The sequence below is a fragment of the Merops nubicus genome, unplaced genomic scaffold (assembly GCF_000691845.1).
Source record: "Merops nubicus isolate BGI_N331 unplaced genomic scaffold, ASM69184v1 scaffold1465, whole genome shotgun sequence".
Classification (NCBI taxonomy): domain Eukaryota; kingdom Metazoa; phylum Chordata; class Aves; order Coraciiformes; family Meropidae; genus Merops; species Merops nubicus.
This window is the reverse complement of record NW_008611397.1, coordinates 37,828-56,661: the sequence shown is the minus strand read 5'-3', so window position 1 is coordinate 56,661 and position 18,834 is coordinate 37,828. Positions and strand designations below refer to the sequence as shown.

General features: G+C 38.1%; 1 protein-coding gene across 1 annotated transcript in view; it reads left to right on the top strand.

Annotated features, from left to right (window-relative positions):
- FHOD3 (formin homology 2 domain containing 3) overlaps positions 1 to 18,834 on the top strand; it is a gene marked incomplete at its 5' end in the record, with an annotated part of 95,430 nt that overhangs the window by 55,700 nt on the left and 20,896 nt on the right. The window contains 4 exons of the mRNA XM_008941188.1: positions 651 to 770; positions 1,247 to 1,408; positions 11,796 to 11,986; positions 13,679 to 13,871. Of these exons, the coding sequence (XP_008939436.1) occupies positions 651 to 770; positions 1,247 to 1,408; positions 11,796 to 11,986; positions 13,679 to 13,871 (666 nt within the window). The remainder of the gene's footprint in view (positions 1 to 650; positions 771 to 1,246; positions 1,409 to 11,795; positions 11,987 to 13,678; positions 13,872 to 18,834) is intronic.

Sequence of the window (18,834 nt, the reverse complement as noted above, 5' to 3'; positions counted from 1 at the left end):
AAGCCTTATTGGTTTACATACCTATACTCAGATAACGTGTGTGAATGGAAGATGCATTACGTTAATAGATTAAAATGAGGACACTTGTAAAGCTTGATGTTTACAGTGGTAGGGTTTTTTTTTTCAGTTTTAAAGTCAGACAAGCACAAAACTATATCTAAAACTCAGAGGTGGGCATCATCTGAAGAAAGCTTTAGGATCATGCTACAAATGTCAAGTCAGCCAGTGTTCTCACTTTTTTTTTTTTTTGTTTATTTTCCAAAGATTAGAAAAAGTAGTTGTAAGAAGAGTTTTTTTATCAGTTAGTACAGGGAGATACTTGTGCATCTAACTCAAATGCAGCAGCCCTTTTTCTGTTTCTCTCTCTCCTGTTTGGAATCATATAATTTTCCCCAGGACTATTAAGGCAATTGCATACATAAAGAAGCAACATGAGGAAAGTATTTTATGTAATTTTTCTTGCTGTCCTTGTATGTCATTTATTAGCTGGAACACAGAAGAAGAAAGCCAGCCCACATGGCCATTTTGCACTCTGCAAGACTCCAGTCCAGGATCTTTTTGCAGTAATTAATCTAAACTATAGAATTCAAAACTTAAAGCAGCAGTAGCCACCTGCAGCCTTCACTGTCTTGTTTCTGTTCTCATGGCAGGAAGTTGCAGAACCACTTCTAGACCTGAAGGAAGGAATGGACCAACTGGAGCACAATAAAACTTTGGGATTTATACTTTCTACTCTACTAGCCATTGGGAACTTTCTGAATGGAACTAACGTAAGCCTGATGTCCCAGCATTTCTCCTGCAGCCTTCTCCTTTAAAAAAAAAAAGTCAAAACCATTGTGACATTTGCGATCCACTGTTTATTTTGTACCATAAAAGTTATTTAGAAAATAGATGTGACACATCTATCACACTGTTTCTTGTGTGCCAGGGTGATCTTTGTCTCTTTCACCATAACCTGAAGGAAATGTGGAGCTAGGCACTCGACTGGTGTAATTCCCTTGAGTTTGTTGTTGATGTTCCCCATTCAAACTGTGGGAACTCCGTCATGAGTCATCTCACTGCAGATGAACTGATTTTAGGCCTAGTCTTCAGCAAGTTAAAAATAAATAAAAGCAATGTTTCTTCTGTACTCTTCTTCTTCTTTCCCATCTGTCCCTATTTGGTAATAATTTTTGTCTGATAATCTGCATAGGAAGGAGTAAGCATTTTTAATTTGAGTTTTCTTCTTGTCCCCCCTCCCTTACAGGCCAAAGCTTTTGAGTTGAGCTACCTCGAGAAGGTTCCAGAAGTCAAGGACACAGTGCACAAGCAGTCCCTCCTGCACCACGTCTGCACTATGGTGGTGGAAAAGTTCCCAGACAGCACTGATCTTTATTCAGAGATCGGGGCCATCACGAGGTCAGCCAAGGTATGTCTAGTGGGTAGACAGATAGATACATTTTAAACCCTCCCTCTTTAAAGTGAAATATTTACCATTTTATTTTATTCTTTGGTTTTGTTCCTCCCTGATCACAGCACCTTTATGAATGTGTCGTTCATTGTGTCATTCCCACAGAATTTTAAAGACAGCAGTACTCCCTCTTCTGAGCTTTATCTCTGTCAGATGGTTTCCTTATCAATACACTAATAGGCAGCCATTTTAATGTTATATGCATTATTAATGTGTATATATATTAGAAACTACTTCAGGTTAAAACTTTATTTGACCAATGTCTTCAAATATATTTGTTCTGTGGTTTGGGAGTATCTTTTTTTAAAGTCAGGTGCCGATTGTATATTAAGGACAATAAAAAGAATGAACTTTTTTGGTAATAAAATTGTTTCAGGAATGAAAGTGTCTTGAAATGTTTTAACTCATTTTCTATCCTCCTCCTCACAGTAATTTTGAGGATTAGGAGTTAGGGAAGATGAATAGAAATAAAGGAAACATGTGGCAACACCAAGTGGTAGTCCCTGGGCTAATGCATATGTCTGGTCAATGGCTCAGTTTGGTATGCAAGTTAGTTATTTATTACAGCTGATAGCAGGCATGATAGAAACACTGTAACCTCACTCTTGGAGGGTTCAGAGTGTGAGACTTCATGGATTACCCTTAAAAACAGGATGTTACTTGGTTAATGGAGTAAACATGACAAATTTCATCAGGAGGTAACAAATGAAAATTCTCATTTGGAGTTATGTCTCATGTGAAAATGGAAATAATTACAGCAGATAATACTTGTATCCACCTAGTCCAGTGTCTTGATCAGAGAGTGGCCAATACTAGCTGCTTGAGAGTAGAGCACAGAAGTTTCAAATGAGGAGGAAAATCTCTCCTAGAAAAAAACTATTTAATGAACCATAATACTCATCATATGCATCAAATGAAGGAATTATTTTTCTTTTCCAAAAGCTGCAATCTTTGGATATGAGGACGGGGAAACCTGTATAATACATTTTTTTAAAAAAACTGAAAAGAATCTCATCTTACTTTGGGTCTTAGCACAGTTCATGTGACAATGAATTCATCATCTAATTTTATCTGCTGTTGAATTTGCCAATTTCAGGATTGGCTGAATATATTGAACAGCCAAAACTTTTTTTACCTCTCTATTTTATAGAATAACTTAGGATGTAAAAGACTTCTTAAAGTCATCTGATCCACCACCCTTTTCAGTGCAAGACCAGATTAAACCAGGCTGCTCAGGTCTTCTTCTAAGTCTCAAATAATCCTTCTACATTTTTGTTTTTGAGACCATTTCCATACCATTTTCTCCATCTTACTTTTCAGAATGGGTTAAATAGCAAACACAGTGTTCCAGCCTCTCCATACAAATGTTATAGCTTGCTATGTTTGTCCATTCTGCCAGGTGTCCTGAGGTTTCCTTTGTGTTTTTTGAAAGCTGGTATCTTTTTGACACTAGTTATCTTTGCATAGTTCACAAGGACATCCAGGCAGTGTCCTGGGCTGGTGGGGCAGTTCAGAACTCTGCCTGACGCACAGTGTCAGATACTGCCTGCAGTGTGCACTCCATTGTGATCTACAGTAACAATCATGGTCTGCTGTGGCAGATTTACTGCCTCTCTCTCAAACCCCTAATACTCTTTAAACAGAACTAATGTAAATAACTTACAGTTCTGTGAATTTCTTGCCATCTCTAGATTTTACCCTCTTGATAGGCTTCCTTGTTTCCAGATAATTGTGACATACAAAGTAAAAACCATGAGACAACTGCTGTTAACCCTGTCATTGGGTGAGAATCAATATATATTCCTTCTTTTCTTTTGCTCTCTTAACCTTAGACTTCATAGGTGCTATTCATCCTTTCAGCAACATTACCAGGTATAGTAGTAAATACAGATTTAGGAGCTCTACAGACTCCCAAGATCAACCTTGTTGCTTTTGTAGAGATGCAGAAAACTTTTGCTGTCTTCTGATTCTCTTAAGTCACTATAGTGTAGTGAAAGCATACCCATTTTAGCCAATGGCTCGATTTCTTTATTTTAATTGCTGTCAGAATTGTTGTCTTCTGCTTGTGTTTATTGCTTTTTAAGATACAGTCCTCCGCGAACACTCTTGTTTCTGCTAAGAAGTATTCAAACCTTGCTATTAGTTTGTGTCTATTAAAAACTAAAATACAGAAAAAAAAAAAAAACAGGTATCAGAATAGGTTTCTTCCCAACATCCTCTGTGGTAAAGATGGTTGAAAAGAAGTCATATTACTTCCCTAACTTCTGTCTTTCTCAGTTTCTTTCATCACGAGTGGTCCAGGACCTCCTACATATTTTCTTTTTTTTTGGAGACCATAAAGGAATTTGTGGCTTTTGTTTTCTATCCACAGATATTTGCTTTTTGGATTCAATCTCTGTTCTCCTAATTTTCCTCTCATGTAGCCTATGTTTAGGTTCTGGTTTATTGCCTTCATTGAGCTTGGCTTCCTGTGTTTGGAAGGTTTCTTTTTTTATTTTTTTTTTTTTCTGTTTGAGTGACTCTTCATCTCAACATTTAAGAATATTGGTTTCTCATTTCCCTCTTCTTTTCTTTCTTTAGAAACTATTTCACTTTTTTTTAGATTGGGACCAAATTAATCACTGAAAGGAAAATCACTCTACAAGAGAAGAGCCCTTGTTTTCCAAAATCCATGCAATGATGTGTGGTGTATTCTTAAGTGAATCTTCTATTTTTCAGTCTTAGAAAGTGGAAGAAAGCTTAACCTTATGTTGTCACTTCCAAAATTTTTTAGGTCTAAGAGCATATAAAATTGAGTACAGTCTTTCAGTCTGTGGTTTGCTGATCAAGTGGCCCTGCCCAAAGTGGACAGAATTCTGAAAAGGCCAGACAAAATCACATTAAGAGAAATTACAGCCTTAACCTTCCCTGTGACGCCCAAGGTCTTCCTCTTTGGGATGTTCCTGCATGTGTTACACCACTGATGGATTATTGTAACAAGCTGTATTCTCACTTGATCTTAGCTGCCACAAATCAAAGAGTTAGGACATGGAAGCCATCCAAGCTGCCCTCTTCAAGGGAATGTTCACAGACGAGGCAAAATCTTGGTTTAGGAAAGCTGACAGGAAAGGAGAACTAATATTTCACTGTGGATTAGGCTGTATTTTGAGCTCCATTTTGTCTACAAACATCTATCAGAAACCGCACAGGATAAACAATTTCCATCCTGTAGATAAAGAGATGCCCCTTCCCCTGAGATTCACATCATATGAGAATTTCCTGAGCCCTAGTTCATGGGGGGAAAAAAAAAAAAAGGCAGGCTTCCTCACCAGAAAGGAGTTAGAAAGCCCAGAAACAAAATGGTATAGCTGTTGCAAAACTTGTGGCTTTTTGTTGAAGGTTTGAAATCATAAATGACAAAAAAAAAAGCGGACACAAGTGAAAAAAAAAAATTAGAATGGTAGATAAACAAAAGTATTCAGAATTGTATAAAAATATGCAAGATTGTGTAGTACAGTGATTGTTTAGTATCCCATGGTACTTGCACTTGCCTTTTTTTTTTTCTTTTTTTTTAAGCATATTTTAAATTAGCTGAATCATACCCTCAGATTTCTGCAGTTAAACTCAATATTAAACTCAATATTGTTCCTAGAAATTCCCTTACTGGTAAGGCAAGGAGAGGTTGCATCAGCACTAGTATCTTCTCTGTTAGTGAATAGAAAATGTATTCTCATTAAAAAAGTTCATCTTCTCTCTCAACCCCATAAATATTTTTCCCCATGCAACTGAAAGCTGGCCAGCTCCATAGTAAGCTAGAGTAAATTATCCTTTTCTGCCCCTGATTCTAATTTACCTACAAGATGCCAAGCTTTTTTAACCCCTACAGCAAGACACTTGGGTTGGTGGTGGATAGTAGACAATAAAGAAACAGGCAGCTTTTAAAAGTCAGCCATAGGAAATGTTAAAAAAGCAGAGCGAGGGGGCAAGGGTTCCAGGTGAAATGAATGCAAGTAATGTTGCAGGTGCCGCAACACCATCTGAAGGGACCTACATCACCACTTACTGGGATTGCTCCTCTTCATCCCGGATTGTGGAAACAGTCCTACAGCATCTGCAAACAGATCCTATATTAGGATGTTTATTGTAGATTGTTTAAGGAACTAAAGTACAGTGGAGAAGTGTATATAATTGGGTAAGCTTATCTAGTCATACCTCAGTAAGCACCTCTGTCCTTTAATTTTTAACTAGTGGATTGATTGAGATGTCCTCATTTCCAAGATTATTTTGTCAGGACGCCACCTCATACCCTAGAATTAGAAATATCTGGACAGAACCTCCTTTATAATTTGCTTGCTTTTGAGAGCTGGCATCTACTTCACTTGAAATGTGTGACCAACAGCATGCAAGTTGGACTAGCGTTGGTCTTGGGATAGTTCTTGTGACATTCAGTGAAGCAAGCCAGTGTGGAAATACTGGAGGAGACAGAGTTTTGAACGTGTGCCACAGAAGGTCGCTGCACACAGATAACAGTATGCTTGCAAGGAGCGATTCTCAGAACTTCCTTTGGCACTGAACCAGCTCAGGAAAAGAGAAAGATTTTGTGCTCCCTGCCAGAACGCATCCATGTAATAATGTGAGAATGAACGGTCTGACCCTGAATTATAAACAGCTCAGACTAAGCTGTGGTCTGCTGCAGAACCTTCCCTGAACTTTGAACAGAGAAAGATTTTGTCTGTGATTATGTATAACCTTCTATGATGTGTGATAAAATAGTTGTCGTTTTATTGTGAATTTAAGGCAATACTTGTCATTATAAAGGCATCAATCTTCTATTTAGTGCACCTTGTGGGTATGATAAAAAAAAGCAGAGATCCAAGTCTTCCTTAGAAAATATCTGGATTTGATGTGTTCACCAATAAAAGAAACAAGCTGTATCAATAAACAGTAAATATAGTATCAAGCAATAGAAAATTTATTACAAGGATTTTGAGGCTACATAACAAGTTTTTCACTGGCCTTCAAGACAAAACTTTGAATAATTTACACTGATTTTGCACAGAAGTGCTTTTTAAGCAGAAACTTAAGCTTCAACAGTTTCCTTTAATGTATTTTGTTTGAGTTTTTTTTACTTCAGTCCAGTTGTGACAGTTTTGACCTTGTTCAAGGGCTGAATGTAAATACAGGAGGCAGGAAACATGAGTATAATCAGGTGCAGCATCTTCCATTTTAGGACATATTTGTACTCTCAGTAGCGATGGACTTTAGCCCACAGCCTAGAGGAGATTTAGCTGGAAGAGGAAACGTGTAAAGCACATTCCAGTTGAGGGAACTGAAGACAAAGGACCTGTTACCTCACGGTGGCTACAGTTGTTTGGTGTGTATGGCAATGCATATCTGGAATTGTATCTGCTGCCCTAGGTATTATATAGCAGAAGGCCCTTTAGGTTTGAGCCAATGCATTTAATTGCCATGGTCGCCTCAAAGCAGCCTTTCCTCTCTCTTCCAAAAAATGATGAATCCAGTTCCTGTATTGCCATGAGATATTTGTGGCCATACAGACAAACAGCATCCCAACCTGAAGACCAGAAAGACTCCCTGATGGTTGTCCTACCTGAACAACTGGGGCATGATCTAGTATTTAATGAATTAGACAGTTTTAAACTTTTATACACAGCATGTGATATTGGATGTATGACGTGGATTTGAACTTGAAGAAAGTGCACCTTTTAAAGGACCAGTCTTCATGGAACCTGAGTGGGCAGGGAAGTAAATGTTGAGCCATTTGATGGTGGTGGTAGTTTTTGAGTCAGGTGAAAACCAGTGAGAGCAAAGTAATGTGGGCAGTAGTGTATGATATGGTTTTGAATTCCTAACCTAGTGAAGTGAGAGATCTTGCAGAGGTCTTTTCTGTTGTTGTTTATGGCAGAGTCATCTGTCACTATAGTAGCAAGCAATAAGTGTTATTAAAGGAACTAAAATGAGTGTTGGAATTGGTGGCATGTGGTTGGAAGGTTTTATTCTTGGTTTGAGTGTAATTTGTGAAAAACACAGTGATGCATTAAATTGAAAAATATATTTTTAAACTTGATCATTAGTGGCCTATGACAATGGTTTCCTGAATGAGGGTGATCCTGTAGGACTTGTGTCATATAAACTACTCTTTTTGGATGAACTGTCTTGGGCTTTTCCATTCTGATGCAAAAGTGTCTAGAAAGGCCCTTGTAAGAAGACTGAACAGTGGACGTAGCAAGAGATTTCACAGATAAATAACAAGTCATTCTGAATACTCCTAAGCTAGTGTGTTTGTGACTGGAGAGGAACCTGGCAGGAGAGAGAAGGAATATCAAATACATCCCATGAGCATTTAGAAAGTTGCCTTTTCTAAATTGGTTTACAAGTGAAAGTAAACATTACATAGTGCCTGAAAGAAAAGACATTTTTGTTTTGCATAACAGCTGGGAGACCACTTATTCTTTTGCCTCATGAAAAAATAAGGATATTTATTTTTAAACTTGCAGCAGAAGGTAACAGTAAGCAGTACCAGCAAGCTGCTTGTCTTTTGCACATGGATGTACTGGGGAGGAAGAGGAAGAATATGTGTTTCCATCTTCCTCCAAATCCTTGGGCTGGACACAACATCTGTACACTGCTGTCCAGGGAGAAAACTGTGCTGACCATTTCAGATGATCTCTTCCTTTTATTCAGTGGATCATAGTTGTATAATAATGCCTCAGCAGCTCTTGTCTGAGCACCTCCTCTGCTGAGGTCTTCTAGAACCATAACTCATCCTTTAGTTCCAGTGTGACCTTCCAACTGCAGGCAGGAATTGGTACATCTTCCCTGTGAAGAGAGAAAGAATGAGAAAAAAAAAAATCATGTTTTTCTACCATTGTCCAGAATAATTCTTTTAGGAAAATTTTGGGAATAAACACATTATTAAAAAAGTGCAATCCATGCTCTCTCAAGAATGCTGTGTGGACTGGCAGGGAGGTAATATGGCATTCTAGATGCCTTCTCATGTTTCCTTTATGTGTTAGATTGCATGTGTCATTATTACTCCAGACAAGTTTTTTTTTTCCCTTATCATAAGAACACATAGGTGAGGGATCATTTATCATCGTTACTGTTATGTTTGTATATAACCCTTGCAGTGTCAGAAAAAAAATCTTAAACAGAACAACACTAACAAAAAAAAATTACCGAAAAAAACCCAATCATTTACAAGGATATTGCTGAACAGTGTGACTACTTTTAAACATTTGTGCACAAACCTAGGTTTGGACTTCTGTGCTCATCTTTCATGGTTGGTGACCTCAGTTAAAGTGAGGCAAAATTTTTCCTTTCCGGACAGATTTATATTTTACTTACATTTTCCTGGGATGCAAATACCTGCTGTTTTATGGTAGAAATGTGCATAAAATGGAGTGGCTTGCTGACCACATAGTCATTGGGCTGCTGCTGCTCAGAAGGCTATGTAAGCTTCTTCATGTCCATGATGTGTCTGGCTTCACAGTGAAGAAATAAGAGGGTCTGAGGGTGTTAAATTCCTTAGGATCCTGCTCTTCAGTGGCATCTGGTCCTCATATTTCAGGATTTTAGTAGCTTCCTGTCTTGGTTAATATTCCAACACATTGCAAGGCTTAGAAAAGTGTTTGCAGAATCACAGCATTATTACTTCAACAGGATTTTGGTGTATTTTATCAGGTAAAAATACGTAGCATTAATTCAGATAGCCATGGAAAGCTATTCTGTGTGAAAGCTGCTACATACTCTTAAGATACACTGATAGCTAGCATGCAGTCTGGATGTCATATTCCACTACCCTAGCAAAAAACATCACCTGGATCCTGTGTACAAGTGTCTGCAGCTGCAGTAGAGTCCAGTTAGAAGATCAGTAGTCAAGGGATCTTCCACTTTACTGTGCTAAGAGGTTTATGGATAATTTCTTATCTGAACACCAGCACTGAATTAAAAAAGGGGATAGCAGAGGAAACATGTAGACAAAGTACGTAAACTAAGGAGAGAGGAGGTGCAGAGCGGGTGACAGTGCTGGTCACATTGCACCGTTCCCCACTGGAAAGCACCACATTAGTGCTACTGCAGTTAGAAGGCGGCAGGGGAGGGGAGGAGCTTGTTATCTGTGGTTTGAAAGGTCATGCAGGTAGTGCTCTAAAGCTGCAAACTATCAAATGCAAAGAATTCTGCGTCCACCTGCAAAATTCACATTGGTGAAATGGCACTTCTTGAAATTTCAGATGGGGTACTTGGCTGTCTCTGAAAAAGTTTGACTTTTAATATTTCACACGTGGATATTTTTCTGTGTGTTGCTTTCTGTCCACAAATAAGCGACCAGAATCTGGAGAGCTGGAAGCCAGAGGATTTAGGATTCCATGAAGGCTTCACAGGACAGTTTGCATGCGAGGAATGGACAGGCACATTATCCTATATTGGATTTCCTGCTTTTACTCCTTTCAGGAGTTTACAACTTCTGCAAAAGCAGATCTACCAGGGGACCTCAGGTGGCGTTTGCCTTCCTGCAGCGGTCTCCTCAGGATTTCCCCAGAGACCTGAACTTTTGTTTGTACTCAAAAAACTCCTGTGCATCCCTTAGCCTGACGTGCCATCCCCAGTCTTTGCTGGAACTGCCTGCTCTGGTGAATGCCCTGGCTGCTGGAAGATTTCAGGGGGCAGGGAATTCACTGCTTTTCCCTGCAGATACACTGTTCACCAAAGATGTCTCTTGAACCTCTACAGGCTTGAACCTCAGCATTTTTTGACAGATTAGAACTCATTCTGTTTTCAGTGAAAGCTTTCATAAAATTATATTTCTCTGCTGCAGGGGCTGAAGGACTTCCCCAAACAGGTTGGATAATTCTTACTAGCAAGACCTAGATATACCTCCTCTTGGCCTGTTTTTCTCAATAGGAATGCTTGTATTTTTCCTCATGTGATTTTAGATATACTGTCTATGGAGAGCAGCAATGTGTTTATCATCAACAGTGAAAATACTGACCTGGAAAGAACTGATTTGGGGTTTTTTAAACATATGCATTGATATGGGTATAAGGCAAACAAAAACCCCACAGCTGCTCTGCCTGCAGGGCTTTTCTGAATAGCAGAATGGATCAAAGGATGTTTTTATTTCCTCATGAAGAGGAAAAATTCATCACTTTATAAATCACAGGAAAACCAAATCAAGTCAATACCAGGAGCTTTTTAATAATAATGCATTTCTTATGGCTATCTTCACTATAGATCTCAGCAGTGGGTGAGTGAACTAAACCCTACCTCTAACACTGTTTCTTATTACAACTGAGGAATTAGCTGAAGTACTGGACTATAACATCCCAAACACTGACATGTTTAGAATCTGAGAGCTAAATCTGTATTTTATAGCTTGAGTTAATCTGAAATGTGAAATAGTATTATATACTAAATTTTTCCTTTCTTCAGAATTCCAGAACATGTTGGGTAGTTTAATTTTTTCGTCTGTTCTGTGCTGTGGCTGGGTCATTAGTGCACTTTGTTCAGTTGTTAGCAATGCATCCTGAATGTCTTCTGTAGGCCATTGCAATTTGAACACCTTTTTTGGTCGATGAATAAAGGAGAAGCTCTCTCTCACCTTCTATGGAATGTGTTGGCTTCTGACCTGATGAATGTTACTGTGGGATGCAGTCATTTATTTTAACTGTGTTAAGAATCTCTCAAAGCCATTATATGATCTTGTTACAAGCCAGCAAATTTGTACTATATATCAAGGGATGAAAGATAGTGCTGAGATCACTACATAACACTTTCAATAGAGCTCTAAAAAATTTTGGCCCATGAATTTTATGTTTAGAAGTAGATCATCTATTAACAAGTCAGTGTGTGGCTAGGGAATAGGTCCAAGTGCTTCCTAAATTGGAGAGGTGTTGGCTGGGTACAACAGAGAGCAGTAAACAGGGTATAAAAAGCTATGAGTAGTAGAGAAGAGGATTAAGAAAAAAGAGAAAGTTTTGTATTACCTCAGAAATAACTGAGTCATGCAGTTGCTTGGTGCAGGCATGAAGTTATTCCTAAGGGGGAAAAAAATCACAATATTTTATTGTCTCTACTTCAGATGTTAGGCCTCCAAGACTAAAACCAAATGTGTGTGTGTATATGGATATTGCTTTGTTTTCAGTTTTCCATGCTAATATTTCATGTCTAGAGAAAACATGATAGAGAAAGCTATTTCTCAATTATTTAGTAGTAATTAATAAGATGAATTAATATTGTGCTGCCACTGCATTGACCCTTTCTTATGAACATTGCAATGTTCAGACATCCAAGGGTAGTATTTTCTGCAGTGTTTTCACTTAGTGTTACATTTGTTTTTTTTCAGGTTGACTTTGAACAACTGCAGGAGAACTTGTGTCAGATGGAAAGACGGTGCAAAGCATCATGGGATCACCTTAAGGCTATAGCAAAGCATGAAATGAAGCCAACTCTAAAGCAAAAAATGTCTGAGTTCCTTAAAGACTGTGCAGAAAGAATTATAATCCTGAAGATTGTTCATAGAAGAATAATTAACAGGTACAGAATTGGATTAGTGACAGCAATATCTTGATAATAAATTACTTTCTAAAATTATAGATTATGAAATCATAAATACTTTTTTAATGTCTTTAATCTTCATTCCAACAATTAATGTTGCCAGGATGTATGTGCTACATACACTATTATAGACACCATTTAAGAAAGATCTCCACTCCAGAAAGTTTCTATGTTTCTGATGCAAGGAAGCAATGATCCAGGCAGTCGCTTATTCCCAGGGTACAATGCCTGTGTCTTTTAACTCCTAGACCCCAAAGTCCAGCAACGTCATGGTTAAGTTAGTGTATTTTCTGTCCTTCACTGAATACTTTTGATGGGGATTTGCTTACAGTCTAATAAACAAGAACAGGCTGTAGCAAAAAAATGATGTTCTGACGACACATCTGTCATATGCAAAAGTTGAAATGTGTCTTGAACAATGAGCTCTCCCATAGGCAGCACCACTGCTGTTAGCAAGATCTACAAGTATGTGCTGTATGCCTGCACAGCAGAAGACAGAATTAAGATTCCTCTTCTTAGGAACTGCTGTTTGCTTTAGTTTCATTCAGTGGAGTTAACAGTAATTGTAGTGCTTTGAAATATACATACTCATGATAATTCTGCAATGCACCTGAGCTGCTTTTTTCCAGATACACAAATGTAGCTGAAGTCGTCTGAGTAATTTTTCTGTGTTCCTGCTTACTAATGAAATTTTGAGAGATTTTCTAACTCTTGAATATTTAATTGCTGTGGTCAAAATTAGGGTCAGGATTCCAAATGATCCCAAATCTGTGGATGTAAACTTGACAAGCTGTTGCACCTCTTCTTTTGTTTTTGTAACGACTTGGTTTTCATGCCACAAGTAAGCACAAATCCCATTTGCAGTGCAAGGGAGGTGAATTCTGCAGTTTCCTGTTGTCTTTATCATATGCATTGTACAAATAAGAAATATATTAACATTTTCCTATTATGTCCAGCATCTACCACTATAGCTCTCCAAAAATGTATCCATGTACTTGCATCTTCCTAGGATTCAGAAGACTTTTTATCATCAGGCATATAGATGCCATACATATTTAAACTTTCAGTGCCTTATTGTAAATCATGCAATAGAGGAGCAATATTACTAGTTGCAAATAGCGTGAAAGCTCTAAAGGCCACAGAAGCAGTAAAACTGTGAATTGAGAGTAGCCCAAACTAAAGTACTTGGTAGGTAATATAATTCTATGGTCAGTTTTGTGAACCAGGAATTCTTTCCTTCTTGTGTTTGCTAGCCTGTAAATCTGCATTCTTCTTGTCTAGACTTTTCCCAGCATCCTAATAGCCTCTTTGAAGTTGCTTGGTGCAAATAAATAGAATTGAAACTTAGTATTTCTTCTATAACTGAAATAAAATTGGCCATTCACATCCCAAATTATTCATATAAAGTAGATGGAGTTCCATAAACATCTTATCTCCAGCGTCGGCCCGGGAAAGTGGCCTAGGATGAAGTTATCATAGACTAGACTTTCATGGTTTTAATGATAAAACATGCCACTGTTATGCAAAGCATCCATGAAAATTTTGTAGCACAGAAGAAATCATGGGAGCTAATAAAGTAATACATGCATTCACTGCAATGTGTTTTATATTCTCCAGAAGCCATCAACAAAGATTTCTTCCCTTTGCATTTATGAACTCATTGTTTTCCAGGTTTCACTCCTTTTTGTTATTTATGGGACATCCACCCTATGCAATACGTGAAGTCAACATCAATAAGTTCTGCAAAATCATTAGTGAATTTGCTCTGGAGTACCGTACCACCAGGGAACGAGTTTTGCAGCAAAAACAGAAACGGGCTAACCACAGGGAAAGAAACAAGACCAGAGGGAAGATGATCACAGATGTAAGTGGCAAAAGGCATCTCCCACAGCATGGATTTTTAAACTTTCTATCATTGAATGTTGTGCGTGAAATGTTGTTGCTCTTTATTTCTGTTCAGCAGAGGTTCTTCTACTGTAAGTAATGAACTCTGTTTTCTTAGAAGACAAAACTTGCAACTTCTTGACTGTGTTTTTTTTTGCTTTATATCAGTTTACAGAATGAGAACAAACTGAAATTTAGCATCCAAAAAGGGCATCTCTGTGTGTTGCACAGACAGTGCCCATAATATCTACAAGACGCTAGGAGATGTGTGTGCCTGATCAGGCAAGAATATGAAAAAGGAAAAAAAAAAAAAAAACACCAAGAAATTAGGCTCCTCATTGAGGGTATGATTTAAATGATGATTCATTGTAGCCATACAAGTGTTTACAACTGCGTTTAAATGGATTTTTCCTCTGTCTTTGAATATTCTAGTAAGGTGTTTAGTAGGTAGAATACGTTAAAATAAGAATAGTTTTATCAGCATAGCAAACTTTAAAATAATCTTGATTTTTTTAATCTATTTTTTTTTAAATTGATGTAATTTGACTCAATTCAAATAAAGTTTTAAGAAGTACCAGTACTTAATGAAAGTTTCCAGCTGTCTCAAAATCCAAGTCTGCAGTCTCAATTAGATGCAAGTGGTTCATTGCATATGAAGCTACCCCTGCCTTTGGCACAAAAAGCCGTAAGCCAATTACAGTTTTATGGCTTAGGCAACTTGGGTCAAAATATATGTATCTGCCTTGAGACTGATATAAATTGAGATTGTGTCTAGATCATTGACTCGCAGTCATTTGTGGATCTTTCCTGGCAATAACATCTTTAAATGTGGAAATCTGCCTCATCTAGAGAAAATGTTAAACCTGTATTATTGTCTCAAAAGCTTTTCCTTTTGGTCTAGCTTCAGCTTAAGGAAGAAGTATAATCATACAAAATTTGGGTCTCGAGGTTCAAACCCCAGCATTTCACTAGTTTAAACAGTGATGAGATATGAAGGAGTCACTGTTTTCTTATTAGATGATACAGTGTTCCTATATTATCTGTCCAGAAGAACTGGACAGAAGGCTTCTCTATGTCCTGTTCCTTTAGGAAAAAATGAGAGAAAAAGGAAATCTGATCAGTGGCAAGTGGGCTCAGGAAGTGGAGAGAAGGGACCCTTTAAAACCAGAAGGTGGCTCAGAGTTGACAGGTAGTCAGTGAGGAGCAGAGCCAGGGACAATGGCCATTTTCTGACAATGTAGGACAGGAGGCAGATAAGCCTTTCCTTGAAAAAAAGTATTATTGGAAGAAGATCTCTTGTTCAGCTCAAAATGGTGTTGAGATTTGACAAGAATTAAATACCATCTGACTGCTTGTGTTCCACCTAAAAATATCTTGCAACTCAAGAGAAAGGGAGCATTGTTTTGTCTATTGCTAATTTGCAGTTATATAGTGGTCCTCTTAGCTTAAAAACAAAAAGCCTGCTGGAACAAAGAAACATGTTCTTTAAAGATCCCCTTATAGAGATGTTCATGTGGTCATATGGTTATTTCAAGACTTAGTAAGTCTCTTTAACTGCAGCCCAGCAATATGGCCTCATTTACTGTTCATTGGATTGCAGTACATCGTAAAACAGAATTAAAATTGCCTCAGATTGTTTGTCACAGCTTCCTTTGACAACTTCAAAGTCAAATCTACCTCAAAACACATTTCCGACTTGGCAGGATGGAAGATATTTATGTGTGAAGAATGATGAGAAAGGGGAGTTTTATTGTAGTCTTGTCTTGGCTGTGGTTTCTACCTGGTCCCAATTTTCTTAGTGTTTTATATTTGAAAGCATTGGAAAGGGAAGATGGATCAGTAATGCATTGACAGTATGTTCAGCTAGTTACAGAACACTGATAGAAGTAAGTTTAGAACTTGACACTGGAAAGAAACTCTTTGTAGAAAGTAATTTTAACAAGAAGTAGTAATGGAATTTTAATTTCTGGTTTTGGTGACCTAGCAGGATTATGTAGTTATTTGCTATCTACCTCCCTGTCCTTTTGAAAGCTTCATGAGGATCTCATTTTTATCACCTTACAGTACATTACTTTTAGGCAGAAGAAGGAGGATTTTATCAAAAATGGGAAAGGAATAAGCCAGAACTGTCTCAGCTTTTAATGAGAAGGCATGTATCTCTTAAACTTTGGTCCCCCCTGCAGACTTGGAAGGCAGAGGGGTGCTGGCTCCTTGCATGGAGAGAGTCTGCTGGCTCTTTGCATGGAGAACTTGCATCAGCTTCAACAACTGTTCATGTGGAGCAGGGCTGAGGAACACAATGGGGAATATTTCCAGGCTTTTTTCAGCCTTTTACCATAAAGATCTTCATGTTTGTATGTTCTCTGATAGCTGAAGTGGACAGGACACTGTCAGTTTAAGTCTTGCTAAATGTTGTCTGCAAGAGAGAGAAGGATGAAGTGCAGGGACGGGGAGGCAGGGTGTAAGGAATTAAAAAGGAGAAGAACAGTGAGTTACCACAGTTTCACAGGAAAAATTGCCTGCTGTCTGTAACCTTATATCTGGCTTTAGCCAAAGATAGCACTCGTTTCAGGCACAGTAAAAATAACAAGCAAGCAAAATAGGGAAGAAATACAATTATAGATACAATTCTGAACTTTTTAATGATTTTTAATAATAGTAGGTAATATAAGCATCTGTCTGCCAGATTTATGAAGCTCTGTTTCTATGATACTTAAGAGTTTCAATTCCAAAATTGCTATGTAATAGAAATAATATTTTGAAATTGCAAATCCACCACACAGAAATGCTAGCCTAAAGGAAAAATGGTAGGGACGGATTGAAGGAGGGAGTGCTCAGGTAGTCCTGCAATATCCAATACTGGACGACAAAAGAATCAAGCAGCTTCTTAAAATTAACGTCTTGTGCCTGCAAGAGGTATTCAGTATAGCAATATTCCTTCAGTGCTTTTTGGTAATACTACATGTTGAAAAAATCCTGATTTATTAATATTCCTCAGTGTATTTGTAAGGGCAAAATGAAGAAGGAGATAAATAGTAGAATGTACACACCTGGGTGAGAGCAGATTCCCTTGTGAAGCAAAAGGTTTATTTGTTTCTTTTGCTACTTTGTCTCCTGTTGTCAGTGTTTGTTGAGGACAAAGTTCTCTCCAGCCATGGAAACACAATGAAGGTGGTGAACTGCTCCTGCTGTTCACTGGAGTAGCTTTGGGTGTAGAAGGCCAGCAGTTCTAGGCATGAGCCCTCTCCACTAAGAGCAGGAGGAAGGGAAATGTCAATGACCTGGCTACTGGCAATGAGCAAAGTCAAACAAGAGTACATTGATTGCTCTTAAAAAGTCCACAGCAAACCACTTTTAGCTAGATTAAATGGGCAGGGAGGCCAGCAGCTGGGACTTGCCCTGTAAAAATCTAGCCTATATAAAAGTACACTTTTGTTTGGAGCATGCACTTTGTAATGTGTGTACTCTGCTATTTCACCTTTCCCTTAGTGCCTTTTGCATATTGTTTAGCTTAATTTACTCTCCACCTGCCTTTTATTTATTAGGCAGATATACGTATAGATTAGAATATAAGTATGTTCTTGCATCCAATTCTTCTCCTTTCTGTTTCTTAGTCATGCCAAAAAGTGAACAGTGGCCTTAAGAAGAATTGCTTTACAATGTGAGTCCTTGCCCCCCAGGGGATGGAAAAAAACAGATGGATCTTTCCAGTGTAAAGGGAACATACCTGCTGAGGTCCCTCTGCAAAACGTCTGCCTGTGTTTCTGCCAGTGCCACTGCCTCTAAAGAAAAATAAGCATCTCACTCGCTGAATAAAACATACCCTTAAAAAGTAATGTTAATGTGCTGCTCAGCACTCTCACAGCTAATCTTCTTATGGAGATTGTGCTGAAACTAAGCTGAGGGCCAAAGTAAATCAGGCTTTCATTTTTAATGATGAATGTTTCTGGAACAGAATGTATCAATCCCAGACAGAAATCATAGCTGAGATGGAGATAAGGTCAAAAATATGTATTTGTAACATTAGGGAGGGGAACAGAATTAGTGGAATGCTTCTTCTAAAAAATAAAACAGAACTCACAAATAACAAAATACATCAAATTTCTGTGCTGTGTTTACACTTTATAACCAATCAAACAGAAAATTACAGAACAAGGAGCCCAGATACTTGAGAAACTGTGTTTTACTTTGGGAACTTCCCATGTGGGGCAGCTTACAACCCAATGAAGAAGTACCCAGGGCACTTGGGGACACAGCTCAAAGCAGTTTGCTAATTTCTTGTAAATCCCCAAATTTAAGGATACTTCATATCCCACAATATTTTGGTATACCCGTTGCATTTAATGTAATGTAACTGTCAAGATAGTTTTGCACACCTGCTGTCACAGAGGATGAAAGCCCTGAGTGACAATGGATAATTGCAGCTCTCTAATTTCTAGGATCTGATATTGGGCAGCTGCTGAAGAACTTTGAGCATTTATTCAAAGACTACTCAGCATTTGATTTGAGTGCTCTATTAAATTGGAAGTTGAAAAGCCCCAGCTTAAAAAGGGAATTAAAACAAGCACTGAAGTGTAGAGAAAATGAATTGCCAGGAAGCCGACCTCTGCACTGGGAGAAAGAGCAGCCAGGACCTCCCTGTGTTCAACAGAGCTGGAAAAAGGAGAAGGAGGCCTTCCCAGTGCTCTCAATACCCACAAGGCAAATATGTGTTCAATCCAACTGCGTGACTCAAGGGAGAGAAACAGGATGGGTTAGGAGTAGTTTCAGTTGATCATTTCTCTAAGAAAAATCAGGAAACCTTTATACACCCTCCTGACAGTGACAATTTGTTCTATGTCTGTTCTACAATTAACTAAAAAAATAAGCAAGCTGATTATCTAAGGAATTCATTCCTTGTATGCTTTTTAATTTTTATGTCCTCCTATAGTTGCATAAGCAGT